At 52.4% G+C, this 27,632-nt stretch overlaps 1 protein-coding gene and 1 long non-coding RNA gene across 4 annotated transcripts; one reads left to right on the top strand and one right to left on the bottom strand.

Moving 5' to 3' along the window:
* Positions 1–151: 151 nt before the first annotated feature.
* On the top strand, positions 152–646 carry LOC105356872. The gene is made up of 3 exons (XR_910932.2): positions 152–257; positions 348–458; positions 534–646. It is a non-coding gene; the product is annotated as an uncharacterized LOC105356872 (long non-coding RNA).
* plekhh1 (pleckstrin homology, MyTH4 and FERM domain containing H1) lies at positions 483–27,632 on the bottom strand. Of its 3 annotated transcripts, XM_023951431.1 has the most exons (29): positions 27,204–27,629; positions 19,015–19,168; positions 16,325–16,387; positions 14,888–15,037; positions 14,723–14,806; positions 14,493–14,574; positions 12,732–12,836; positions 11,866–12,614; positions 11,696–11,753; positions 10,806–10,894; positions 10,589–10,736; positions 10,232–10,368; positions 10,045–10,155; positions 9,848–9,934; positions 9,417–9,575; positions 7,423–7,503; positions 7,039–7,330; positions 6,542–6,654; positions 5,633–5,809; positions 5,466–5,563; positions 5,128–5,305; positions 4,484–4,639; positions 4,241–4,338; positions 3,951–4,092; positions 3,615–3,751; positions 3,391–3,520; positions 3,071–3,154; positions 2,780–2,926; positions 483–1,720 (listed from the first exon to the last, which is right to left on the bottom strand). In XM_023951431.1, the coding sequence occupies exons 1-29, from the start codon at positions 27,251–27,253 to the stop codon at positions 1,580–1,582; spliced, it is 4,200 nt and encodes a 1,399-aa protein (XP_023807199.1). In that variant the 5' UTR covers positions 27,254–27,629; the 3' UTR covers positions 483–1,579. The 3 variants fall into 3 exon arrangements, with proteins under 3 accessions (XP_023807199.1, XP_023807198.1, XP_023807200.1); XM_023951430.1 differs by having other exon boundaries at positions 5,466–5,809; positions 27,204–27,630; XM_023951432.1 differs by lacking the exons at positions 483–1,720; positions 2,780–2,926; positions 3,071–3,154 and having other exon boundaries at positions 3,394–3,537; positions 5,466–5,809; positions 27,204–27,632.

Below are 27,632 nucleotides of genomic sequence, written 5' to 3'. Positions count from 1 at the left end.
CAAGTATTCCTGACATGCGCAGATCGTTGAACAAACCCCAGAACCATAAAAACCTGAACCTAAAGATGAGCAGAGGAAACGTAAACATATATGCATTGATTTAAATCTGCAGGCTGTTCCTGCAGAGCTCAGATTGATCACCAAAAGCAGCATTATGACCACTCCGCCTCCATGCCTCAGACTGGATCCAGCAGCTCATCCTTTCACCAAATAATTCTGCTGATCGAAGTGAGGAACATTTTCTCAAAAGGATTGAGGTTTGTCTGAATGCAGTTTTGTTCTCATTTAAAGGCAATAATCTTTGTCCTTGTAGCCTAAAAAAGCCCAAACTTTGTCTTTTTAAAAAGGTGTCTGTCTTTAACGGAGCCACCTGAAGCAGTGGTCCTGCCTCCCTGAAGCCGGCGGTGTCGCAAACAAAACATCTGCTTTGGTCTAAATTCTCTGGGAGTCCTGAAAAGGTTGTTAACCTTCTCAGCTGTTTTCCATCTATCAATACTTTATTTTAAAAAGCGTTTACATTTGTTTATCTGCAGAGAGCGTCAGGTTTTCACAGCAACACGTTAACCAACGCTGGGAAAGGAGGCAGTTTCAGCTCAAGGTTGTGTCTAAACTAGAGACGTCAAAACTAAACAGGGGGAGAAAGTGGTTTTCACAAAACATTTGGGTGAAACAAGAAACATTTCCCTTTAATAAAACATGAAAAAGGCACGCTTTAGCATGTGCAGCACACCTCAGCAGTCACCTGAACCACAAAGACTGGCAGCGATCCGGAGCGCTGGATCCTGCAGGCGTCCCACAGTGGCCACATAAATTAAGAGGTGACTTAGTGGTTTATCCGTTTCTGTTCAAGTCATCCAAACACAGTTAGCTGTGAGCTGCTGATGCTGAGCGGTTCTTCAAGAGGCTGCAGGTTCACATCGGTTAGAGTCGACCCGTCAGAACCATCCACAACATTAACAGTCAGTTTTCTGGTTCATTTCAGGAGATCAAACAAAACTCATGACATTTTACCAATGCAGCAAAACTAAATGAAACAGGTTTTTGAAAAACATCTGGAGGAATTAAAGATGTTAAGGTTAGAACTGAAGCATCAGTTATCTGTAAACAACGATGGAAAATTCAGCTTTAAGCAAAGAAATCTGCTGTTCCTCCACCAACGTTTACCTTTCAGCCCCTAAGCATTCACTTTAGTGTCGTAAAGTTATAAATCTGTAGATTAAAGACAAATTCCAGAAACATCTGGATAGAATTTGACAAAACATTTCAACTAAGATTCGATCTTTTCCTGTCATCAGGACAGGTTTCAATGAGAACTTGGATCTTAAGGGAGCTCATTCCAAAGCTGCTGCAGGTCTCAGAGCAGAACATTGTTCTGAAGATTCAGCTGGGAGAACGTCCACTGATGAAAGCAGGCCGAGTCTCTGAGAGCAGCAGATGGGCGGAGCCTCTCCAATCTGAGACAGACTGTGAGATGCTGAGGACGCCATGATCCTCAGAACATCAGAGGGTTGACAGGAAGCAGAGGAATCTCTGTGCGTCAGGGCCCAGGACTGCTCCCTGGTCCGTCCTGTGCGGTCTCTCACAGCAGTGTGGGGCCGTTGGTGCTGGAGAAGAGCCTGCTGTCTCCATCCCATTGGCTGAGAGGCTGGTGGGAGGCGGGCGGGGCGCTGAGGTTCAAATGGTTGATGTAGCTGGCCATGAGTAACGTCAGCTCCAGCACCTGAGAGCAGAAAGAGACCACATCAGTGTCTGCAGGAGCAGAAGAAACCAGCGGACAGTCTGGTTTCTCAGAGGTCATCCTCTCTGCCAGCTTTGGTTCTCGGATCCAGGTCTGGATCCTCTTGGTTCTGCAGGTGTGAAAGCTCACCTGAACTCTGGTTTGGACCAAACAAGAGGATGATGGTCCTCATTAGAACCAGGCTCTCTGTTCTCTTGCAGATGAACTCTGGTTCGGTTTATTTAAGTGTGAACGCAGTCGGACTTTCCAAAGACAAAGAGGGGAGGAGGAGAGAGGGTGGAGGTGTGGAAACCTGTTTGAATGCACGGGTGGTGGGGGGTCCACATTGGACTCATTCTTTTGGGGGGGGGGGGCAGTTGCAGCCACACTTGGGAACCATTTGGTGGATTTCCCTTTAACCCCAGAGCTTTGGCTCTGCTCTTTACATTCAGCTCTTCAAACGTTTATGATTCCATGGAATTCTGAGGTGGAGAAAAGCGGTTTTGCACCGACAGCTTCGGCTGCTGTCCATCACAATCAGCTGCTTCCCAGTCATTCATGACCGTTTGAAGATTTACCCTTGAAAAGCGCGAGTCATCCATGGCTGTTTGGTACGACCCAACCATAAAGTTGAACCCCTGACCTCCCCAGTCTCACTTTTCCACTGGGCCAATGCAAACCTGCAGACCGGTTTGTCCCGTGCTCAGGTGTCCCTCAGAAACCAGGTGACTGAAAGGTGGAGGAGGTTCGATTCTGTGGAGCTGGAGGCTCAACGATGACGTCTGGTCCAGAAGAAACCAGCAGAAATGTGAGATCCGCCTTAAGAAGGTGAGCTGAGCTCCAAACGACCTTCAGGACGTCCAGGAGTCTAACCTCTGGGACCCCTGAGGTGTTCTTGTTCCTCATGGGGTTCCACAGGGCCCACTGCTCAGTCCTCACACCTGCATTTTTCCTGCTGTTTTCCAGAGCAGTTTTGAGAAAATGAAACCGACTTGCTGAGAAGGTGAAGCAGAAGAAAAATAATCTACGTTTTCTGGTTTAAAAGCTGAGGGGGGGTCCTACCTTTGGTTTAGGCATCGCAAAGATGAGCTTCTCTGCTATCTTCTTTCCCCCGCCAGGTTCCCTCCGCTGAGTCGTGACCACCATGAAATCATCACGACAGCCGCCGAACGTGATCACCGACAGGTAGGGGTATGACACCAGGGTGTGCTGGGGGTCAAAGGTCGGAGCAGAAGGATGAAGGTTTGAGAGCTGAAGCTCTCCATTCATGCTTTACTGTCTGAGACCAAAATGCTGCTCATGAGCACATCGTCAGACCTGGAGGTTTCAAACCCAAAGAGCGGTGAGACTCACCATGGTGGGGTCCAGCACACACAACCCGTCCTCCCCCACCGCCAGCCACACCTGGCTCTGCTCGAAAAGGGAGGGGGGGGAAGGCTGTGGGAGAGGAAACAGTTTTTACGGACACATCCGTCCTCCCAATGAAGCTTTTTTATTCTGATTATGCCTGAGGAGGGGGGGCATGAAGATCTAGACATGGGGGGCCCAAACCCAGGCCTCGAGGCCGGTGTCCTACATGGTAAAGGATGGTAATCAACAGCAGATAATGCAGGAGAGCGGCCCCCGAGGCCTGGATTTGGGCACCCCTGAGGATGAGGGGGGGCACCTCGCACCTTTGCACTGAAGAGTTTGGCTCCAAACAGGGGCCACTTTCGTGCCACCGTCAGGTAAATCCGGACGCACTCCGAGGCGCTGCAGCCGCGCAGCGACGACCACTTCACTGCCAGACGCTCCGACAGCTCCCTGCAGGGCAGAAGATCCTTCAGCGTCACGCGTGAACATGCGTGTTCATGCTCCAGAGAGGGGGAGGGAGGCGTGAAACAGGTGTAGGCTCTACCTGAGCTGCTCCGCGCTGCAGTGCTGCCTGTAGGGTTTGGGGTAGAACCGCTCCAGAACCTGCAGAAGAAGCAGCTGAGGTCTGGGAGAACCTGAGGAGGCGGAGACACCTGGGCGTTCCAGATCCCCGTGTTCAACCTGCAGGAGGGGGAGGGGCTTAGAAACCTGCACAGAAACTCTGAACCATCGTCACCTCCTAAAAGGAAGTGTGTTTGGTTCAGAGACATTTTTAGACCACAGCATTGCATCAAAGAAATAAAAAGAAAACAAAGAATCAAGTTAAAATGACACGGTTAAAACTGTGGCGGTATTATGGTATGGGCCACTGACGTCAGACCTTTGCCATGAGGGCCGCCACCTCCAGAGCCAGCTCTTTGTTCACGGGGAAGCGGCCCTGCTGCACGTCTGCATTCACCTGGTACGCCAGCAGGAGGCGCTCTCGCTCCGTCTCCCCCTTCACCTGCGACCTGAAAAACAGCCTGCACACACACACACACACACACACAGAAAACTCCTTCAGGGGGGATTTCTGCTCATTCGTGACATTTCGAAGGTTGAAGAACACAAACGTGGATCTCAGACGTTCCTCGCTGCCTTCCCCTCATGAAGCCTCGTTTCAAATCACACCTCTTTTTGCAGGTGAGTCGGACAATCCGCGTGCCTTCATTTTTCCCAGGGTGCATCTCTTTCAGCGCCTGCTCCCACTTGGAAATCACATCACAGATCTGGTTAAAAAGAAGAAGGTCTGTTTTCAAAGCCGTGGGTTTGTCAGGCGGCTGTCAGGACGAGCAGACGCAGACGGCCATCCTGCAGACGCAGCAGCGTCAACGTCTGCAGACGAACAACCGTAGTCAGCCGTTTCAGCAGCACCTTGTCCGTCGGCTGCAGGCAGTGCTCCAGGTCTTTTCCGGACGGATCGTCGGTGACGAGGGCGAACCCCGTCAGCTGCGGCTTCCTCATGGCGATGCGCTGGTTCAGAGTGTTGAGGAACTCCTCCACGATGGTGGATCCGTCGAAGCCCACCACCTGCAGGAGCAGAGAGACCACGCAGTCAGCGGGACATCCTGAGCTGTGCAGCAGCTGCAGCTCCAGTGGGAAAACTGCAGCAGATGGCGAGGAACTGAACAGGGGTCTATGAAAAGCCCCAGGGGTTTGTGAAGCCTTATGAAGCCTCACATCAGTAAAAAACTTTTCTCTATCAGCTGCAATAACTTTAACTAGAGCTAAAACATTTTAGAACATTTTCATGAAGAATTTCTAACACTACCAGCTTTGTCTCTCGTGTCATCAAGTCGTGGATTCAGGGAATCTCCGTTTTGATTTAGAGAATCCAGAGAAATAACTGTTTGGTTTTCTCCACATGTTGTTTTCCCATGATTCAAAAACCAGGTCTATAAATGTGATATTTAGAGGAAATTCTACAGTTTTCAGCTGTTTGCTGCTGAAATGTGTCAGTGGTGTCCCGCAAGACCATGAGTGGACAGAGAACACCGGGCCGCCGCCGTCTGCTTTACCTGGTACGTGTTGTTCATGAAGTGGACCGGGATGCTGAACGGCAGCGAGTGGTGATACGGGTTCCTCAGCAGGATGGAGATGATCTCCATGCGCGACGGCCTGGCTTCCCGCTCGCCGTTCTGCAGCGTCCGCTCCAGAGAGCGCTGGCAGTAAACGGCATACTTCCCCACCTCAGTCCTGGTTTTTAAAAAATTTGATGTAAAAATATGCTAAATCTGAACTTCCAGCCGTTCTGCCTCCTGTCTTTCTGTTGTGCTTCATGCATGGAGAGACTTTGATCAGAAATGGGATGGATGGGGATTTGGAGTTTGGACGGAGGACTGGGACCTGGGCTCACCTGGTGTCGGCGTTGAGCTGCAGGTACTCCCTGAGGTACCAGAGGAAGTGCTGCTGGGGGAGGAACAGCGCCGCGCACAGGGACAGCAGCTGCCAGCACTGTTGGGAGACGGACAGGAGTTGGCTGCAGGCCGGAGCGTCGGCTCTGAACTCTGCGCCGCGGCTGACCTGCGTGAGCGAATGGTTGTGCGGCGTCCGGCGGTGCGTCTGTTTGATCAGCTGGCAGTACATTTCATTCTGCAGCTCCGGGTGGGTCAGGCACACCTGCAAGGCATTCTGGGCCAGCGAGGTGTGGTAGTCCACGGATGGAGACTCCACCAGAACGTTGATGAAGAGCTGACACGACTGTAAGCAGAAGAAACGCCTCAGCGTGACGTCAACAGGAACCAGCAGGGGGAGCCGAAGAGGAGGCAGCAGAGGAAGAACCAGCAGAACGCCGGACGGGTTTTTGTGGTCCATGTTCAGGTTCCTACGGCCGACTGGTCTAAGAATGAACCGATCCCCTCTGACCTGCTGGGGATTGTGTGTGTGTGTGTGTGTGTGTGGGGGGGGGGGGGGTTAAAGATTCTGCAGTATTTCAGAATTCTGCCATCATGTGTCAAACCGTTTCAGTCTCAGCATCAAAAACATTTTTTTCTCAAACTTTTCCATCAGTTTTTTAAATCCGACATCTGAGTTGAAGCTTTGATGTTTAATGTTTGGAATTTAAAAAAAATAGGCTGAATTGTTGGCAGAAATATCAACGTTTTAGCTAAATATATCTTTGAAAGGTCCATGAAATACTTTTTCTGAATACAAAGAATGTTTAGCACTTTGATTTCATCTAATTTGTGTTTTCTAATTGCAAAGATTTGTTGATGAATTTATTATCCTTGAAAGATAAAATCTATTTTCTAAAGGAATAGTGTTTTCGTCGTTTCCTAAACCGACGTTTTTGCTCTGAAGTCTTCGCCGTCACTCGTCCAGAACCCGGATGGAGACTGAAAAGAGCCGGTTTGACAGAAGATGAAGAAAAAGACGGATGGAGAACGGAGAGAAACCTGCAGAGAACAGATGAGGAGAAGAAAGGAGGCGGACCTTAAAGAGCTTGAGGGCTTCGGTCTGCAGCGCTTCGGACGGCAGCGTGGTGAGCGGCGAGCGCAGACCCTCCTTACTGAAACTCAGGGCGTCGCTCGTCCACAGCGGCGAGTCTGAGGAGAGACGTTCACGCCAGAGTGCGTGAGAGCGTGCACGAGGAGGACAAGAGCGCTCAGCAGCAGAAAACAGCTACAGTGACCCACTGCAGGAAGAGGGACCAAACCAAAAAAGTCTACATTTTACAGCTTCTGTGGCAAAGAAACAGAATCTTTGTAAAAATTCCTGACAGGTTACAGAGATTCATCCAAACCTCTGCAAACAGCTTTGGTTTATTTAGGAAACCTTGACCAACTTCCTCCAACGTCTGTCTAAAGTAAAACTACTACAAAGTACATTTCTGTTCAGATTTAGTTTTTAATGAGAGATTTTAAACACTAAACCAACAAGCGGATCTAGTTTTTTACATCTACAGAGCAGATTGGGTCCAGGTCTCTCACCCGGGTCTCCGTCTGCGTCCAGCAGCTTCCCAATCAGCTGCTCGTACTCTGTGCCCACGCGGAAGTTGGCGCCGCAGCCGGCGGCCACGGTCAGGTGGTACAGCCAGGCGTCCTTCTCCTGCTTGGTGCCGATGAGCAGATATGTGGGGCTCTGCTCTCTGGGCTGGACCACCAGGGTGCAGTGGGAGGACAGGAACCCTCGCCCGCCCGCCTCGTAGTCCTCGTCCGAGTCGCACGAGCGGTCCACCTCCTGCACCGACGCCTCCGAGGCCTGCAGCTGACCCAGCGGCAGCTGAAAGGTCACGAGCAGCAAACGCAATCAATGCCTCTGCAGAACCCCCACCCCACCCCAACCCGTCAATGCAGAGGAGAACATTGTAGAACCTTGTCTTCCTGGTTCCGATAGTAGAAGAACACTTTTCCAACCAAAGAACACCAGACCAGCTTTGAGTGTCCATGTTTGACCTGAGGAGAAAAAGCCTTTGATGACACGTTGCAACAAGTGACCTTCTGAGACGTTCAGCCCCTCCTTCTACCAGAGATGTTCAGCACCTCCTCCTACCAGAGATGTTCAGCACCTCCTCCTACCAGAGACGTTCAGCACCTCTCTCTACCAGAGACGTTCAGCACCTCCCTCTACCAGACAAGTTCAGCACCTCCATCCTACCAGAGATGTTCAGCACCTCCTCCTACCAGAGATGTTCAGCACCTCCCTCTACCAGAGATGTTCAGCACCTCCCTCTACCAGAGATGTTCAGCACCTCCTCCTACCAGAGACGTTCAGCACCTCCCTCTACCAGAGACGTTCAGCACCTCCTCCTACCAGAGATGTTCAGCACCTCTCTCTACCAGAGACGTTCAGCACCTCCCTCTACCAGACAAGTTCAGCACCTCCATCCTACCAGAGATGTTCAGCACCTCCTCCTACCAGAGATGTTCAGCACCTCCCTCTACCAGAGATGTTCAGCACCTCCCTCTACCAGAGATGTTCAGCACCTCCTCCTACCAGAGATGTTCAGCACCTCCTCCTACCAGAGATGTTCAGCACCTCCCTCTACCAGAGATGTTCAGCACCTCCCTCTACCAGAGATGTTCAGCACCTCCTCCTACCAGAGATGTTCAGCACCTCCCTCTACCAGAGACGTTCAGCACCTCCCTCTACCAGAGATGTTCAGCACCTCCCTCTACCAGAGATGTTCAGCACCTCCTCCTACCAGAGATGTTCAGCACCTCCCTCTACCAGAGATGTTCAGCACCTCCCTCTACCAGAGACGTTCAGCACCTCCCTCTACCAGAGATGTTCAGCACCTCCATCCTACCAGAGATGTTCAGCACCTCCTCCTACCAGAGATGTTCAGCACCTCCTCCTACCAGAGATGTTCAGCACCTCCTCCTACCAATGATGTTCAGCACCTCCCTCTACCAGACAAGTTCAGCACCTCCTCCTACCAGACACGTTCAGCACCTCCATCCTACCAATGATGTTCAGCACCTCCATCCTACCAGAGATGTTCAGCACCTCCCCTGAGAGGAGCTACAGAGTTGATCTTGATCTAAGAAGAGCGCAGAGCTCCACTGGGCAGATCAGGGACAGGAAACGGTTCCCTCTCTTCATAGCAGCAGGAGCGTCCAGAAACGTCATGCAGGTCAACATCTGCAGATACCAGCCGGTTCTTTGGAAGCAGAGACTCCCAGCCCTGGTCCTCAGGGACTCTGACCGGCTGCTTTTGAAGCTCTGCAGGGGAACTGCAGGGGAAGATGATGGACGGGCGTCACTGGAGGCAGGTTGGCAGACACTGCTTTGATATCCGTTGTGGTGAATTTTGAAGAACCTCATCTTTAGATTCCAAATTGGAGAACGGAATTATGATGAAATGAGGGACTTGTCTTTTGATTGACAAGGAATGTTCCCATCTTTAGCTCTACACTGACAGTTGTCGGTTTCTTGGAATAAAGCAAAAAAAAGCGACTCGGCACATTCCTACTAACGTTAGGATTCGTGTCGGCCATTTTCCAGGAAAGTTGGCGTTCACTGATTTTCCTCCGGCTAAAGCGGAGCTTCATATGAACACAAACAAACCAGAATTCGTTCCTCTAAGCTCCTCCTACACGGCCTCCAGCCAGCACACATTTACACTTTTTTGCTTGAAGTTTTGCGTTTTTTCAGCTTTGAATCCTGCAGCTCATGGAAAGTCCGTCTGCGTTCACGCTGAAGTGAACCGCATCAGAGTTCATCTGCAACAACAGAGACCCTCGCTCTCGGGGGGACGGTGGATTTACACCGGCTGCCCGGAGAGACCAAAGTGTCCTCCTTGCTGCCTTAGGACAGGAAATCCCACTTTAAATAAAAAGGTTTACTCCCAATCATGACCTCTGACCTTTGTGAGCCATCCTCTCATTGTGGGCTTCCCGCCGGTCGCCGTAGAAACGGGGCTGCAGGCCTGGACCTTCAGAATGTTCTGCAGAACTCGAATCCACTCCTCCAGAATGTTGGGCGAGTCGGCGGTCAGAAAGTAGCTCTTCTTTTCTGTGATCAGCTGAGACAGCAGGGAGAAATGGAGGACATGGACCAGAACCAGAACCAGAATCAGTCAGGCAGCATGGTCGGGACAGAGGAGACATGGATCTGCGCTGAGGAACCAGAAGGTTTTCCGGATCTCCTGCTGCTCCTCTGATGTGCAGCAGTAAAGCTCGTCCGGTCCGCGTTAGGCAAACCGGGCTTTTCTAAAACCGTCTACAATGGGGTCCAGTTCCCGACAGTTCCAAACGCCAGAATGACAAAACCTTCTGCGTGACCCCGCCCCCTCACCTGAAAAGTCTTCGCTCCCTCGCCGTGAACTAAACCACAGGAAGAGTTCAGCTCAATCTGCCCCTGAGGTTTCCGGATCACGTCGCTCTGAAAACCAAGAACACGCCTGTTTATAAGAGGAGACATTAACAAACGACGGGCGTGGGAGGAGCCACATGCTCAGGTGACGTATCCGTCTCCTTCTGCTTGTTCCTCACCGGAGACTTATAGTAGAGGATTTCTCCGTTCCTGAGGATGAACCAGCGACGTTTCCAGGCCTTCACCTGGCTGCTCATCTTCAGCAGGTAGCCGGACTTTTCCAGAGCCTCCTACGGAAACCGGACAAACGTTCTCTGAGCAGGAACTGCTGAGGCGTTCAGGGCATCAGCTGCTGGTTTCACTCACAAGGTTGATGCTCTCGCAGGAGTACGAGGAGGTGCGCTGCACCTTCTGCTCCGGCTCAGAGTGGTCGCTGTCCAGCGAGCAGGCGTCCGGAGGAATGGCGTAGTCGCTCTCAGAGCTGAAGGATGACACGGACACGCCTGTGGCGCAGAGGACATGCGGCTGTGATGCTGCTGGTTCTGGTCTCAACTGCGGCGCTCAGAGCCTCAGCTCTCGTTTACATTCATTTTCTGCAGTGACTCCAACAAACCCTAGAGGGCAGCGTCTGTGCCATGGCTTTTGGATGATTTAAAACATTTACACTGAACTGCATCATGGGGTTAATGTCTTTTTTAATGACGGCGATGATTCTGGACTCGCCTCTCTTGACGGCGCGGGGGCTTCCGGGAACGCTGCCTTTCCTGTCGGGGCTCAGGATGGACGTGCGTGAACTGGCCAGCGAGCTGCTGTCGTCCTCTGAGCCGGACTCGTCGTCGGGCAGAGGCGTGCTGCTGATCTGGGTGGCTTTCTGAAACAAGCGGCGGGAATCAGACACCAGCGCGTTTTCACCAGGACGGGGGCATGAAACCTGACTGACCCCCTTCAGTGTGGTGTAGACCGGAACCTTGATGTTCTTATAAACGAGCGGGGTGGGAGGAGCCACTGGCCACTGGGGCATGCCGGACCCTGGAACATTGACATGAATGAACATGGCTCTGCGCAGACCGCCTGCAGCTGATCTATGGAGAGAGCCTGCAGCCGGTCTGCGCAGAGCCTGCAGGCTCTCTAAAGACTGTCTGCAGGCTCTGCGCAAACCGCCTGCAGGTTGGTTTTAAACGACAGCAGCAGTTCATGCTGGAAAACTCACAGAAGTTACCAAAGTAAAACAAAACGAAGGATTCAGTCTGATGGAAGACCCGCTTCAGGTGACACGACTGCAGACGTCACCTCTGTGACCTTTAGGCGGAGCTCCAGCCTGCTGGACCTGAATCCAAACCTTTTCCATCTGAGAGGGTGGGGGTTAGTCAGTCAATCGCATATTTGACACCAACGGATCGTAGAACTCCAAACAGAACCGAATCAAGCTGGACATCAGCCGCTGTTCTCTACTACGGTAAATATTGGCTCAGATTTCTGTTGTTCGACTCAAACATTTACCCAAACGGTGACATTCGTCTGACCAAATCCGGTCCAGAAGCAGATGGAAAAGGCAAAATGAGTAGTCACCCCCCAACCCCCACCCCAATTTTCCTGGGTGGCATTTAGAGGAAAAAGGAGGGGCTTCCACCTGCACAGGTGTACAGGGCCTCAGGCCAGAGGAAGCAACATCAAACCCAGCATGACAGATCCGAACAGAACCCCCCCCCCCCCCCCCCCCCTTCCTCTGGGAGTGCCCCCTCCCCCACGCTGACACCTTCCAGGCTCCGAGCGCAGAACAAGGCCGTGCATGAGTGGGGGCGGGGTTTCGTGGCCGGCTGCGGCTCTCACCTCGTCCCGCCTCCGACACCCTCATCCCCGCCTTGGCCACAGCGTAAATCCGGCTCTCCTGCAAAACAAGCCGACATTTGCAGATGATTTCCTTCAGAGCTTCGTCCTCTGAGCTTCTAAAAACCCGTTGGAGGGAATGATGGGGAATGGAACCTGCAGCTCGCTCCTACCCAGGATGGGAAGCGGTGCAGAGGAGGAGTTGGCGGCTTCAGAACCTCTGGATCCTCCTTCTCCAGGTCTTCTGAAAGCCCCGCGAAGGAAACCCCCTCCTGAGGCAGGACCTCGGAGTGCGCCCCCCACCCCCCTCCCTCAGTGCTGTCGGGGGGCTCGTCATCAATGTCGGTTTCTTCCACGAGCTGAGAGAAAGGGGAGGCGGTGCCTGTGCTCTTCAGGGTGGAGGAGGCGGAGGACGGCGCCGTGACGTGGACGTCCACGTTGAGGTGGGGGAGTCGGTCCAGGCCGGGCTGCGGCTGGCTGCGGTGCTTCTTGACCAGCTGGATGCTGTCTCTGGGCGTGAGCGGAGTCCGCACTTTGGGCAGCGTCATGCTGGCGCCCGGGGGCGGGGCCGATGGCTGGGGGAGGCAGGGAAAGGAGTTCTTGTTGGATGGGGAGCGGGACAGAAGTGGGCTTTTGGGCGTCACTCTGAGGGCGGAGCCTGCTGAGCTCGGTGCATGAGCCATCTCGTTAGCAGAGGATGAAGATGAAGAGGAGGAGGAGGAGTGAAGGCACTGGGAGGAGAACTTCCTGTTGAGTTCTTCAGAGGAGTTGTCTCTGTCCAGGTTCCCCGTCAGGTTCTCAGGGCTCTCCTGGAGCTCCGGTCCACTGCTGGGAGAACGTCCTCCACGAACCAGAGGCTCATGGACAGAGAAATCCCAGAGACACGAGCTTTTGGGGACCAATTCTGGTGACTTCCTCAGATCTGAGGACACAGAGCACAGACGCCAGATAAACCTTCCTGCTTCATCACACGATCATCCAGGCGGCAAAACGCCTCCTTCGTCCTGTCCCAGCATCACCTTCATTAAAGGAAGCACACCTGTTGCCATGGTCCTGATGCTGGAGGTCCCTCCCTCATCCTGGGTGGTGCTGGGAGCCAGAGAAGCATCTTTCACTCCAGGAGATCCAGGTTTCTCCAAAAGAGCTGCAGAAAATGGAGGTTTGACATGGAGCTCATGGAGCTTCTTCACAACCAACTGACCCAACCCAACTGACTCGTCTGACCAAGAAGCCAAAATCCCACAGACGTCTACAGAAACACGAACAGCTGATCCTCAGTCGTTCTATTGGTCAGAAGAACCGTCTGGATCTGGTACACTTTTTAAAATAGATAATCCTCTTTTTTAATCAGGTCTTATCTGTGGTTCGGATTATTCAAGTTCTGAACTGGCCAATCAGATGCCTCAATAAAAGTAGAAGGAGCCTGCTGGCCCAACGTTCAAAATGTTTGACAGATTTCGTGTAGCCCACTTTCAATTGGTAGGGGTGTGGCCTTCCAACAAGCTTGGTGAGAGTGGTTGCCATAGAAACAATGTCTCACACCGACTTGAACCAATCCCATGCTGACGACGTCTGGCTCCAACAAATTAGAGTTCTGCCGCCACAGAACTCTCTCATCATTTTCCAAAATGTCTTCAGACAAAATGATGCCGTCTTCGGAGACAGACGTTAGGGGTGTAGGAAAAAATGAACTCTGCGATAGATCGCGATAGTTCAATTTGATAATACTGGTATGGATTCCCAACGCTGTCAGGACCATATCTGTTTAAATATTCAGCGTCCTTCAGCATCTGAATCTGACCGCTGGTTTTGGTTTGCAGCTCCGCACACTGAGCCTCTTTGAGCAGCTTTACACGCACAAAACTCCAGGATGTTAGTCAAGCAGCTGTATATTCAGTCAACATCGTGGTTTTTGTTGTTATGACACATGTTCTACCTGCAGAACCTAATTGGTCAGGGCACATTCATTCTGATTCTTTGATAGATACTTTTCATATTTAAAAGAATATTTTGTTGTGTAAAGCAGACTATGTTGACTGTTTAGAACAAATATTTTCTGATTTACCAAAATAAAAGCACCATGACTTTGCTTGGGTAAAAGCAGCTTTTATATGAGATACGGTTGCAGTGTTTAACATTGTGATCATTAAATGAAATGAATTTGAGTATTTTTTTACAATGAAAGCCGTAATGTGATAAGTATCGTGATAAGTATCGTGATAAGTATCGTGATATGTATCGTGATAAGTATCGTGATAAGTATCGTGATATGTATCGTATCGCTGGACTCGTGCCAACACACGCCCCTAAAAAATACGAGAATCGGACAGTTCTGATTGTGAAAACCGCTGTCAGAACAGTTTAGAAAGCTGGGCCTTTTCTTTTATTTAAATAAACGAGTTCACTAGATAAGAATCTCAACGGATTTTACTTCCTGTTTCTGGTGAACTCTCAGTTTGACTGGAAATTGAGTTTGTCTCTCAGAAATGAATTGAATTCAAATGAATTCACCTGATTTAAAAAGGAACCTCAGAACGATTCAAATCAGACCGAGTTCATCTTATTGGGGGGCGGCTGTCAGGGGTCAGAACCCCGACTCCTGCACCTCCATGCAGCCCTTGGTGTGAAACCATTTGCCTCCTCTCTGCTCAACCACAAACAAATCTGTAAATGCATCTGATTGGCTCGCTGACCCGTCTGCATGGATCAGGGCTGCAGGTCTGGCCTCAGACTCCGTCAGAGGAGTCTGGGGGCCGTGTCTTCCAAAGGGTTCCGGCTCCATCCAAACGGTCGTACTCACTCTGCAGTTTCTCTTGCAGCTGCAGGATCTGTTCCGTCTGCTTCAGGTTAACCGTTTTCAGCTGCTGGTTCTCCTCCTCCATCTGCAAACAAGCAGATCGGATCAGCGGGTCAGAACCACCGAAGACTGTGAGGTTCAGGTGTTTTTCTGACTTTGGACATGAATGACCTCCTGCTTCACATGCAGAACAAAATGCAAACATGTCTTGATCCCACAGAACGTGTCTTCACCTCTTTAAGCTTCAAGGTGACCCAGTCTTTGATCTTTGCAGCCTTCTCCTCGATTATTTTGGCCTCCTGGGCTCTGGCTAAGACCTGGAGAAAGGAGAAACAGGGGGTGTTGAATGAGCTCTTGATGCTCCGCCCCTGCTGTAACGCCACGCCCCCCCCTCATACCTGCTTCTCCAGCTGCATCTCCAGCCTCTGGATAAGAGCCTCCTTCTCCTGGACCCTGCTGCTCAGGTCCTGGTACTTCCTGAACAGCGAGCTCTCACACTCACTGGTCTGTATGTTTGCAGACTTCAGCTTCTCCTCCATCATATGGATCTGAAACACATAATTAAAGGAGTGAACGCCCAGAAACGTGCACGCGCGCGGCAGAAAAAAAGCTGTTTTACGGCAGGTCATCATTAAAGCGCAGACTGCAGAGAACCCCTGGAGGAGCCGGTAATGATTTAAACCGTCTGCGTGACACGTCCAAAGCCTGTCCTCCTCCAAACAGACACGCCCCTGACGCCCCCCTTTCTGTGAAAAAACCACCTGCTGCATGTTTGACCTACAAACATCGTTCAACCCTCAGTCAGTGTCAACCCAGACACGTAAACTAGAACCCGGATCAGGACCAGCTAACCAGCATCCAGGTGGTTAATGGAGCTCTAGACCTGGACCTGGATGTGTCCACAAAGTGAAAAAAAGACTTTTAAAGTAAAACATCTTCATCAATATATAAAAACCTTCGTATCTGTTTGGCATTGGAGTGAATTGAAACTCATTTGATTGTGTAACAAGCCCCCCTAGTGGTTATTTTTGGAAGTGTGCTTGGTTTCAGCCCATTTGGGGAGCCGGTTTAGCTCGTGCTGGTTTGCGGCGCCTTCCGTTCGTGAAACCAGGGTTCGACTCCGGGCTGCTCCCTGTTCCCTTCTCTACCTCTGCCAGTTCCAAGCCCGGTTTGAGAAGGTTGCGTCAGGAAGGGCATCCGGCGTAAAACATTGCCAAATCTACCATGCGACTCGTTCGCTGTGGCGACCCCTGATGGGAGAAGCCGAAAGTGGAAGAAGCTTGGTTTCAGCCCATTTCATTTTTAACCAAGCTTCAACCCGGAAGTCAAAGTGTTGCTTTGGGTGAAAACCTGTTTGGATCACATATGATTAAGGTGTGGCCCTGCTGCAGCCCCTCCTGGAAACGCCTTCGTGTGAATGTATGACTGCAGATTCTGTTGTTTTCTGCATTATTCTCGCTTTGATTGCTTGAAATAAACCATTTCAAATCAAACCAAATCAAACATTTCAAATACTGGCTGGAATTGCAGAACAGTTTGACAAAGCAAAAAATACATACTATCAATAAATAAAAATACCTTTTGCGTCCTTAGAAAACCTTTTAACTATGTTTATGCTCCATAGCTGATCTAAAGGTTATCAACAAACGCTGAGTCATCACTTCCACATTTTGGAAACCTTTGAATGATGAAATGTTTCCTCCTGCATGATTCCTTAACTTTTCTCCTCATTCCAGACTTATTAATGACCAAACTTGTGTTTAAATGTGATTTTTCTCCCTCATCTTATGAACTGAAAACGGTTTTTAAAGGAAGAGAGGAATGACGTCGTCCACCTGTTTCTCTGCACGGTCCGCCCTCTGGTCAGCCTCCGTCACCCTCTGCTCCAGATCCTGCATCTGAAACGGAGACGGCAGAGCCTGAGATGAGTCCTGACGGATCCCACATGTGTGGAGGAGTCAGGCAAACGCAGAATTCCTCCGCTTTCACTTCACACTGAAGACACTAAAACCGTTGGAGCGCAGACAGAAACGCTGGGACGGCTGGGGAACCATTCCTGGAGGAGGTCCAGGCGACCACAAACAGGAAAAAGGAGGGAATAAAATAGCAGTTTGCTCAATGGAACGCTGTCAGCAGCAAGCCAGGAATGCATGAAATCATTTTAGGAGCTGAAAAATGAGGGGTTACAGAAAAACATCTCAGGAAGGAGGTTTCTACCACCTCCTGTCAGACCTGCCAGTCAAACAAATACTTATCAGTCTGGACAAAGAAGAATACATTTAAAAAAGGGTTTGGGACTAAAATACCAACGTTTAGCGAGAAAGATCAAAGACCCACTGTGCTGTTTGTGTTCATGTTTGTGTTAAAAATGTGTCATAATCAGACAGACCCCTGCAGGGGGGTGGGCAGAGGGACAGACGGGGGGCGGGATTTATCTGATGCCATTAAAACTGACATTGAGGAAAGGAGATGGAAAAAAAGAAAAATATGTTTTTTAAACAATTCTCTCTGTCAAAAATCCAGCTGACCTCTGTCTTTTTTTTTATTTATTTTTTTTGTCCTGTCCAACAGCTGAGCAGACAAATGAGAGCTGAGGGCCTCTTGTGTTGGACATATTTTACTTTAACAAGAGGGGTTATTCATCTTCAGACAAACCAAAGGTATGTCTGAATAAACCCCTTTTGTAATTGAGGCCAAACTTTATTAATTTCAACCATGTTTGGAAATCTTTGGTGTTGGACCGGACGGAAAAGGAAAGAGGGGAAGAAGAGAGAGGGACGTTAGAGAGAGGGGGGGGGTGATAGTGAGAGGGGGGGGTAAGACCATGAAGCAGCATAGAGCAGACAGGTTTACTGGTTGTTTATCGTTACGGTACGGTTCCAATGTAGTACAAAAAGGGCGGGGCCTGTTCACACACACACTGAAATGTTATCAACACACCTGCTAGCTGCAAGAAATGTTCGCATGTCAACATGTACACAAAACAGATAGCGTTCACGAACGCATACCTATGCCTTTAAACCAACTAGTGTGAAATCTTTCATTCATTCAATCATGCAAACTATTAGTGCAAAGGTGAGCTAACACCTGTGCTCAGGTGAGTGTTTATGTTCTTCTAAAATGGATGGTGGAATGTGAAAAGAAGACAGCTGACCTCTGTCTAATTACCATGCCCCCTCCCCCATGCGGCACGTGGAGAACACCAGACAGTGATCTAATCAAAGCATAATTCAATCATCCAGAGAAGAATTCAGCCTCAGAGGGAGGACCGGCTCCTTTTTGACATCAGAACCTTCCATGAAGGTCTGGGTTTTTGGCAGAACCACCTCCGGGTTTCAGGAGCTGCTGGAAGTGGTTCTTCCTTTGTTTTGAGGTCATTTTTCAGTGACGGCAGGTTCAGCCCGGTGGAAGAGCAGCCAGCAGCAGGTCTCTGGATCCTGAGAGGCTGAAGGTTTTTGTTTCCTCAGACTCTTCTTCGGTAGAAAGTGTTCAGAAGTCTCACTTCTTCTGCATGAACACGAGCCGTGACCTTTAACAAACTAATGAGAAGTTTCTGGTTTGATCTTCTGTTCAGAATCTCCTGCATGAACATCAGAAACAGACTCAAGGTCCAGCTTGGGGCCTCCTGCAGACGCTGGTTGAAGGTTCCTCCTCTGGATGTGGGTTTTATTGGAGCTCTGAGGTTCCGGTCTCGTCTTTGGTGGATGTTCTTCAGGTGGTTCTGACTGCAGGACGGGTCATGATTAAAGACTAACTTTGCTGCAGTCTGAGCTTCCACATCCAAAAACATTCAGATCCTTTCAGGCTCAGAAGATCAAAGCAGACGAGCCTTCAATCTCTAGAAGGAAGTCCACCAGATCACCTTATCAGTGGGAGATGTCAAACCCAACTAATGTTCCAACCGCTTAGAAATCTTCTTAACTTTCTGTGGTTGAAACTTAAAAACCAAACGCAGGAACCGTCCTCCTCATGATACCCCCCCCCCCCCCCCCGCTCCCAGGCAGCCGCTGCAGATCAACGTGGCGTCAAAGGAAGTTACGTCAACCTTTTCTCTGTTTTTCCACTCCAAAGTGGGTCAAAGTGGGAAACACTCCTAACTTGGGAGGACAGACAGATGAGGAGCACAGAGAGCCCCCCCAGACAGAAATAATACTGGGGGAGGGGGTCAGCAGGGATGGTGTCTGAACGACATTGATTCCACACTTTCCCTCCTTTCAAGTTGTTTGTTGTTGGCCTCCCGTCCGGCCTTCAACCCCTGTTCACCTCAAAATTGTGAATGGGGGGGGTTGGGGGGGGGGTACAATCAGCAGCAGCTTGTGTGGAGCCTGAACTTCCTGCAGCGACTCGGCAGATGAACGCAGAACTTTGATCATGTGGGGGTCAGATGCCCCCCCACCTCTCGAGTTTTACGTGGTTCTGTCCATGTGACGTCTTTTGGATTCACATTCAGTCTGCACACACATCTGTGTAAGCTCCGCCTGAGGGCGGGGCTTCTGCCCCTCACAGGTGAGGTTCTGGCTCTCACCTTCTCTGCCAGCAGCTCCCGGATCTTTCCCGCCTGCAGCCGGAACCTCAGCAGCTGCATCTCCAGAGAGACGCAGCGCTTCTGCCAGTCCACCGGGGGCGCCGCTGCAGAAGCCGCAGCGCTGCTCTTCATGGCGTCGGTCATGGCGAAGACTCTGAAAAACAAACGTTTGGAGGTAAAAAAGCTTGGCTGTGTTGCTTTAAGTAAACTCCTCCCTGGGTTCTGGATGCGTCAGTCCCTGAAGACAGAAACAGTCGAGCAGAACTTCTTCCTTTCATCTGAAGCTCACGCACCCCGACCAAAACCTCAGGGGGGAGGATCTGTGTGTGTGTGTGTGTGTGGGGGGGGGGGGGGGGTTCCCAGCATTCAGACTGCCAGGCCGTCCAGCCACAAAGCAGCTCACCGCTCCGCTTCTGAGCCCAATAACCTGCAAGCCTGCCCCTCCCCCCCATACCACAGGCTATGCAATCCCTTTTTAATCATGGGAGGGGGTCCTGCACAACACAATGACCACTTTCTGCATGACCATCCCATCACAGCCGGGGGAGGGGTGGGAGGGGGGCATGTTTGACAAAAAGAGCTGGACTCCTCCTTTTCACCTGACTCATGGTTGACTGCCTTTCAGGGGGGGGGGGCAGTAAGGAAAAGCTTGAAAGGTCGTGTCTGCGGCGGATCAGCAGGCTTGCCCTCCCCCCCTCCCCCCACGGAGCAGGGGCAGAAGAGTTCGGCTCAGAAAGAACCGCTTGGAGGACTTCTAAACCGTCAGCCATACAGGAAAGACGCTGCAGACACCGGCGCGGGGATCGAACGCTCACACGCTCCCACTGCAATTTTCCTTCTCAGGCGTCCGTCACAAGGCGACCTTTCAAGATTTAACACGCCTGGAAGAAAGTGAAGAATGACAACAGTCATCACGTATGCAGACGACGCTGAGCTTTCTCCACAAGAAGGAGACTCCTCCTGGGAACATTCAGATCTCCTTTCTGACGTCCTAAAAGACAAAGAAATGGTTTAAATCCTGAGGGGACCACTGTGGTCGGTCAGATCCAGAACCTGAGAGGACATCTCAGAAAGCAGCAGCGTTCTGCTGTTTCAGAACCGCTTCGTCTTTAGAGCAGAGTCCTCTGCGTGGTTTTAACGGACGTGGAGAACATCCCAGCCGTCTTCTTCTCGCATGAGCTTCTCCCTGTTTCATGACTGCATCTGAAGGAAAGGAGGAATGTCGTCGTCTCAGGTCAGCTCCTCCTTCATCAGTCCAAACTCTGCCAACAGACAGACTGGGAGGAATCGGTTGGAACCAGACCCCCCCCCCCCCCCCCCCATGTGCATGGACATGCTGCTGAGCGTGCAGCTGCAGAGATGGAAGTCATGATGTGTTCAGTGACATCATCGCCAGCAGGCTCCTGAGATCCTTCCTATCTGTGACCTCCAGACAGAGGAGTCCTGAGGATCTGCTTTGGTCACTCCTGTCTTTCCTCCTGTCTCTTTTCCTGTCTGTCCTCCTGACTCTCCTCCTGACCCTCCTCCTGTCTCTCCTCCTGTCTCTCCTCCTGACCCTCCTCCTGTCTCTCCTCCTGTCTCTCCTCCTGTCTCTCCTCCTGTCTCTCCTCCTGTTTCTCCTCCTGACTCTCCTCCTGACTCTCCTCCCGACTCTCCTCCTGTCTCTCCTCCTGTCTCTCCTCCTGTCTCTTTTCCTGTCTGTCCTCCTGACTCTCCTCCTGTCTCTCCTCCTGACTCTCCTCCTGTCTCTCCTCCTGTTTCTCCTCCTGTCTCTCCTCCTGTTTCTCCTCCTGACTCTCCTCCTGACTCTCCTCCCGACTCTCCTCCTGTCTCTCCTCCTGTCTCTCCTCCTGTCTCTTTTCCTGTCTGTCCTCCTGACTCTCCTCCTGTCTCTCCTCCTGACTCTCCTCCTGTCTCTCCTCCTGTTTCTCCTCCTGTCTCTCCTCCTGTTTCTCCTCCTGTCTGTCCTCCTGACTCTCCTCCTGACTCTCCTCCCGACTCTCCTCCTGTCTCTCCTCCTGACTCTCCTCCTGTCTCTTTTCCTGTCTGTCCTCCTGACTCTCCTCCTGTCTCTCCTCCTGACTCTCCTCCTGTCTCTCCTCCTGTTTCTCCTCCTGTCTCTCCTCCTGTTTCTCCTCCTGTCTGTCTTCCTGTCTCTCCTCCTGACTCTCCTCCTGACCCTCCTCCTGTCTCTCCTCCTGACTCTCCTCCTGACCCTCCTCCTGTCTCTCCTCCTGACTCTCCTCCTGACTCTCCTCCTGTCTGTCCTCCTGACTCTCCTCCTGTCTCTCCTCCCGTTTCTCCTCCTGTTTCTCCTCCTGTCTGTCTTCCTGTCTCTCCTCCTGACTCTCCTCCTGACCCTCCTCCTGTCTCTCCTCCTGACTCTCCTCCTGTCTCTCCTCCTGACTCTCCTCCTGACTCTCCTCCTGACTCTCCTCCTGACCCTCCTCCTGTCTCTCCTCCTGACTCTCCTCCTGACCCTACTCCTGTCTCTCCTCCTGACTCTCCTCCTGACTCTCCTCCTGACTCTCCTCCTGACTCTCCTCCTGACCCTCCTCCTGACTCTCCTCCTGTCTCTCCTCCTGTTTCTCCTCCTGTCTGTCTTCCTGTCTCTCCTCCTGATCCTCCTCCTGTCTCTCCTCCTGTCTCTCCTCCTGTTTCTCCTCCTGTCTGTCTTCCTGTCTCTCCTCCTGACCCTCCTCCTGTCCCTCCTCCTGTCTCTCCTCCTGTTTCTCCTCCTGTCTGTCTTCCCATCTCTCCTCCTGTCTCTCCTCCTGACCCTCCTCCTGTCTCTCCTCCTGACTCTCCTCCTGACTCTCCTCCTGTCTGTCTTCCTGTCTCTCCTCCTGTCTCTCCTCCTGTTTCTCCTCCTGACTCTCCTCCTGTCTGTCCTCCTGTCTCTCCTCCTGTCTCTCCTCCTGTTTATCCTCCTGTCTCTCCTCCTGACTCTCCTCCTGACTCTCCTCCTGTCTCTCCTCCTGACCCTCCTCCTGTCTCTCCTCCTGTCTCTCCTCCTGTCTCTTTTCCTGTCTGTCCTCCTGACTCTCCTCCTGACTCTCCTCCTGACCCTCCTCCTGTCCCTCCTCCTGTCTCTCCTCCTGTTTCTCCTCCTGTCTGTCTTCCTGTCTCTCCTCCTGTCCCTCCTCCTGTCTCTCCTCCTGACTCTCCTCCTGACTCTCCTCCTGTCTCTCCTCCTGTCTGTCTTCCTGTCTCTCCTCCTGTCTCTCCTCCTGTTTATCCTCCTGACTCTCCTCCTGTCTCTCCTCCTGTCCCTCCTCCTGTCTCTCCTCCTGTTTCTCCTCCTGTTTCTCCTCCTGACTCTCCTCCCGTCTCTCCTCCTGTCTCTCCTCCTGTTTATCCTCCTGACTCTCCTCCTGTCTCTCCTCCTGACTCTCCTCCTGACTCTACTCCTGTCTGTCCTCCTGTCTCTCCTCCTGTCTCTCCTCCTGTTTATCCTCCTGACTCTCCTCCTGTCTGTCTTCCTGTCTCTCCTCCTGTCTGTCCTCCTGTTTCTCCTCCTGACTCTCCTCCTGTCTGTCTTCCTGTCTCTCCTCCTGTCTCTCCTCCTGACTCTCCTCCTGACTCTCCTCCTGTCTGTCTTCCTGTCTCTCCTCCTGTCTCTCCTCCTGTTTCTCCTCCTGACTCTCCTCCTGACTCTCCTCCTGTCTGTCCTCCTGTCTCTCCTCCTGTCTCTCCTCCTGTCTCTCCTCCTGACTCTCCTCCTGACTCTCCTCCTGTCTGTCTTCCTGTCTCTGCTCCTGTCTCTCCTCCTGACTCTCCTCCTGACTCTCCTCCTGACTCTCCTCCTGTCTCTCCTCCTGACTGTCCTCCTGTCTCTTTTCCTGTCTGTCCTCCTGACTCTCCTCCTGTCCCTCTTCCTGTCTCTCCTCCTGTTTCTCCTCCTGTCTGTCTTCCTGTCTCTCCTCCTGACTCTCCTCCTGTCCCTCCTCCTGTCTCTCCTCCTGACTCTCCTCCTGTCTCTCCTCCTGTCTGTCTTCCTGTCTCTCCTCCTGTTTATCCTCCTGACTCTCCTCCTGTCTCTCATCCTGTCCCTCCTCCTGTCTCTCCTCCTGTTTCTCCTCCTGTTTCTCCTCCTGACTCTCCTCCTGTCTCTCCTCCTGACTCTCCTCCTGACTCTCCTCCTGTCTGTCTTCCTGTCTCTCCTCCTGTCTCTCCTCCTGTTTCTCCTCCTGACTCTCCTCCTGTCTGTCCTCCTGTCTCTCCTCCTGTCTCTCCTCCTGTTTATCCTCCTGTCTCTCCTCCTGACTCTCCTCCTGACTCTCCTCCTGTCTCTCCTCCTGACCCTCCTCCTGTCTCTCCTCCTGTCTCTCCTCCTGTCTCTTTTCCTGTCTGTCCTCCTGACTCTCCTCCTGACTCTCCTCCTGACCCTCCTCCTGTCCCTCCTCCTGTCTCTCCTCCTGTTTCTCCTCCTGTCTGTCTTCCTGTCTCTCCTCCTGTCCCTCCTCCTGTCTCTCCTCCTGACTCTCCTCCTGACTCTCCTCCTGTCTCTCCTCCTGTCTCTCCTCCTGTCCCTCCTCCTGTCTCTCCTCCTGACTCTCCTCCTGTCTCTCCTCCTGTCTGTCTTCCTGTCTCTCCTCCTGTCTCTCCTCCTGTTTATCCTCCTGACTCTCCTCCTGTCTCTCCTCCTGTCCCTCCTCCTGTCTCTCCTCCTGTTTCTCCTCCTGTTTATCCTCCTGTCTCTCCTCCTGACTCTCCTCCTGACTCTCCTCCTGACTCTCCTCCTGTCTCTCCTCCTGACCCTCCTCCTGTCTCTCCTCCTGTCTCTCCTCCTGTCTCTTTTCCTGTCTGTCCTCCTGACTCTCCTCCTGACCCTCCTCCTGTCCCTCCTCCTGTCTCTCCTCCTGTCTGTCTTCCTGTCTCTCCTCCTGTCCCTCCTCCTGTCTCTCCTCCTGACTCTCCTCCTGACTCTCCTCCTGTCTCTCCTCCTGTCTGTCTTCCTGTCTCTCCTCCTGTCTCTCCTCCTGTTTATCCTCCTGACTCTCCTCCTGTCTCTCCTCCTGTCCCTCCTCCCGTCTCTCCTCCTGTCTCTCCTCCTGTTTATCCTCCTGACTCTCCTCCTGTCTCTCCTCCTGACTCTCCTCCTGACTCTCCTCCTGTCTGTCCTCCTGTCTCTCCTCCTGTCTCTCCTCCTGTTTATCCTCCTGACTCTCCTCCTGTCTGTCTTCCTGTCTCTCCTCCTGTCTGTCCTCCTGTTTCTCCTCCTGACTCTCCTCCTGTCTGTCTTCCTGTCTCTCCTCCTGTCTCTCCTCCTGACTCTCCTCCTGACTCTCCTCCTGTCTGTCTTCCTGTCTCTCCTCCTGTCTCTCCTCCTGTTTCTCCTCCTGACTCTCCTCCTGACTCTCCTCCTGTCTGTCCTCCTGTCTCTCCTCCTGTCTCTCCTCCTGTCTCTCCTCCTGACTCTCCTCCTGACTCTCCTCCTGTCTGTCTTCCTGTCTCTGCTCCTGTCTCTCCTCCTGACTCTCCTCCTGACTCTCCTCCTGACTCTCCTCCTGTCTCTCCTCCTGACTCTCCTCCTGTCTCTTTTCCTGTCTGTCCTCCTGACTCTCCTCCTGTCCCTCCTCCTGTCTCTCCTCCTGTTTCTCCTCCTGTCTGTCTTCCTGTCTCTCATCCTGACTCTCCTCCTGTCCCTCCTCCTGTCTCTCCTCCTGACTCTCCTCCTGTCTCTCCTCCTGTCTGTCTTCCTGTCTCTCCTCCTGTCTCTCCTCCTGTTTATCCTCCTGACTCTCCTCCTGTCTCTCATCCTGTCCCTCCTCCTGTCTCTCCTCCTGTTTCTCCTCCTGTTTCTCCTCCTGACTCTCCTCCCGACTCTCCTCCTGTCTCTCCTCCTGTCTGTCCTCCTGTCCCTCTTCCTGTCTCTCCTCCTGTCTCTCCTCCTGTCTCTCCTCCTGTCTCTCCTCCTGTCTGTCCTCCTGTCCCTCCTCCTGACTCTCCTCCTGTCTCTCCTCCTGTCTCTCCTCCTGTCTGTCCTCCTGTCCCTCCTCCTGTCTCTCCTCCTGACTCTCCTCCTGTCTCTCCTCCTGTCTGTCTTCCTGTCTCTCCTCCTGTTTATCCTCCTGACTCTCCTCCCGACTCTCCTCCTGTCTGTCCTCCTGTCTCTCCTCCTGTTTCTCCTCCTGTCTTTCTTCCTGTCTCTCCTCCTGACTCTCCTCCTGACCCTCCTCCTGTCTCTCCTCCTGACTCTCCTCCTGTCTCTCCTCCTGTCTCTCCTCCTGTTTCTCCTCTTGTCTGTCTTCCTGTCTCTCCTCCTGTCTTTCCTCCTGTTTATCCTCCTGACTCTCCTCCTGTCTCTCCTCCTGTCTGTCCTCCTGTCCCTCTTCCTGTCTCTCCTCCTGACTCTCCTCCTGTCTCTCCTCCTGTCTGTCTTCCTGTCTCTCCTCCTGACTCTCCTCCTGACCCTCCTCCTGTCTCTCCTCCTGACCCTCCTCCTGTCTCTCCTCCTGTCTCTCCTCCTGTTTATCCTCCTGACTCTCCTCCTGTCTCTCCTCCTGTCTCTCCTCCTGTCTGTCCTCCTGTCCCTCTTCCTGTCTCTCCTCCTGACTCTCCTCCTGTCTGTCTTCCTGTCTCTCCTCCTGTTTATCCTCCTGACTCTCCTCCCGACTCTCCTCCTGTCTGTCCTCCTGTCTCTCCTCCTGTTTCTCCTCCTGTCTTTCTTCCTGTCTCTCCTCCTGACTCTCCTCCTGACCCTCCTCCTGTCTCTCCTCCTGACTCTCCTCCTGTCTCTCCTCCTGTCTCTCCTCCTGTTTCTCCTCTTGTCTGTCTTCCTGTCTCTCCTCCTGTCTTTCCTCCTGTTTATCCTCCTGACTCTCCTCCTGTCTCTCCTCCTGTCTGTCCTCCTGTCCCTCTTCCTGTCTCTCCTCCTGACTCTCCTCCTGTCTCTCCTCCTGTCTGTCTTCCTGTCTCTCCTCCTGACTCTCCTCCTGACCCTCCTCCTGTCTCTCCTCCTGACCCTCCTCCTGTCTCTCCTCCTGTCTCTCCTCCTGTTTATCCTCCTGACTCTCCTCCTGTCTGTCCTCCTGTCTCTCCTCCTGTTTCTCCTCCTGTCTTTCTTCCTGTCTCTCCTCCTGACTCTCCTCCTGACCCTCCTCCTGTCTCTCCTCCTGACTCTCCTCCTGTCTCTCCTCCTGTCTCTCCTCCTGTTTCTCCTCTTGTCTGTCTTCCTGTCTCTCCTCCTGTCTTTCCTCCTGTTTATCCTCCTGACTCTCCTCCTGTCTCTCCTCCTGTCTGTCCTCCTGTCCCTCTTCCTGTCTCTCCTCCTGACTCTCCTCCTGTCTGTCTTCCTGTCTCTCCTCCTGACTCTCCTCCTGACCCTCCTCCTGTCTCTCCTCCTGACCCTCCTCCTGTCTCTCCTCCTGTCTCTCCTCCTGTTTATCCTCCTGACTCTCCTCCTGTCTCTCCTCCTGACCCTCCTCCTGTCTCTCCTCCTGACCCTCCTCCTGTCTCTCCTCCTGACTCTCCTCCTGTCTCTCCTCCTGTCTCTCCTCCTTTCTCTCCTCCTGTCTCTCCTCCTGTTTCTCCTCCTCAGATTATCTATTTATTCCAGAAGACAGGCGTGTCCATTTGGAGGTAAAGAAAGGAGCATGTGCAAAGAAGAAAGACGGGCAGTTGGAGATGAAGATGTTTACTTTAGATCTGTTCTGCTCCCAGACTTCCTCTCTTATCTGCCTGACCCCCCCCCCCCTCCCCCGCGCTCCTCCTGCCTCCTTAGCGGGCAGCTGTGCAGCTTCTCCTCTGCAGGTTAATGACAGGCCTCTGACATTCCTGCGGAGCAGCAAACAGCTGCATGTCTGATCTCTGCTGCAGACGAAGCTCTGACGCCGACCGGCACCAACGGTTCCGCGGCGCCGGTGGCCAGTCGGTAAATAAACCGGTTTTAGGAACGAACCCGTCAGTCGGTAAAAACTTTAGAGACAGATTTCTGAGGAGCGACCGGAGAATCCAGCAGAAATGTTTTGGACAAAACCCTGAAACTTACTGCCCTCGAACCTTTTTTTTGGCCGCAAATGAGCTGCAGATGTGGCTCCTGCTGCTGTGCGTCAGCGTCCGCCGGAGCCAAACATGTCTGCCGTGTACACGGGTTTCAAACAAAGGAAGGCTCCCCCCGACCCCCCAGTCGCAGCAACAGGTGATCTCGGCGGCACCACGGTGGAGCGCGCGCGCGGACGGCTTACCTTCGGACGAGCCCCCCCTCCCCGGTGCGGCTGGCGGAAGCTTCATTCATCTGCGCCGCTCCGGTCTGCGCGCGGAGGTCCGCCGCGTCCCTTTAAAGGGCTGGACGCGGGATCAGGTTCCCCCCCGCCCCCCCTGCGCAGGAGCAGGATATTGCATTGGGGCGGTCCTGGGCTGGGGGGCCGGGGGTTGGGGGGGGGGGGTGCTGAGGCGCACAAACAGAAAAAGTCTGAAAGCGGATCTCTATTCCGACTGAAACCTTCTGAAATTTCATCTCCTCCGTTTCTGGATCTTCAGCCACGTCTGGTGTTAAACCGAGGACCCCCCACCCCCACTCCCCATCGCTTTTTATCAACGACCAGAAGACACCAAGTGCGAGAACTGACGTCCAACCCTTAGGCAGCATCTTTACTCTCGTTAGTTTATTACTG

The sequence above is a fragment of the Oryzias latipes genome, chromosome 22 (genome assembly GCF_002234675.1).
Source record: "Oryzias latipes chromosome 22, ASM223467v1".
NCBI classification, from domain to species: domain Eukaryota; kingdom Metazoa; phylum Chordata; class Actinopteri; order Beloniformes; family Adrianichthyidae; genus Oryzias; species Oryzias latipes.
This window is presented reverse-complemented; position numbering and strand designations above follow the sequence as displayed.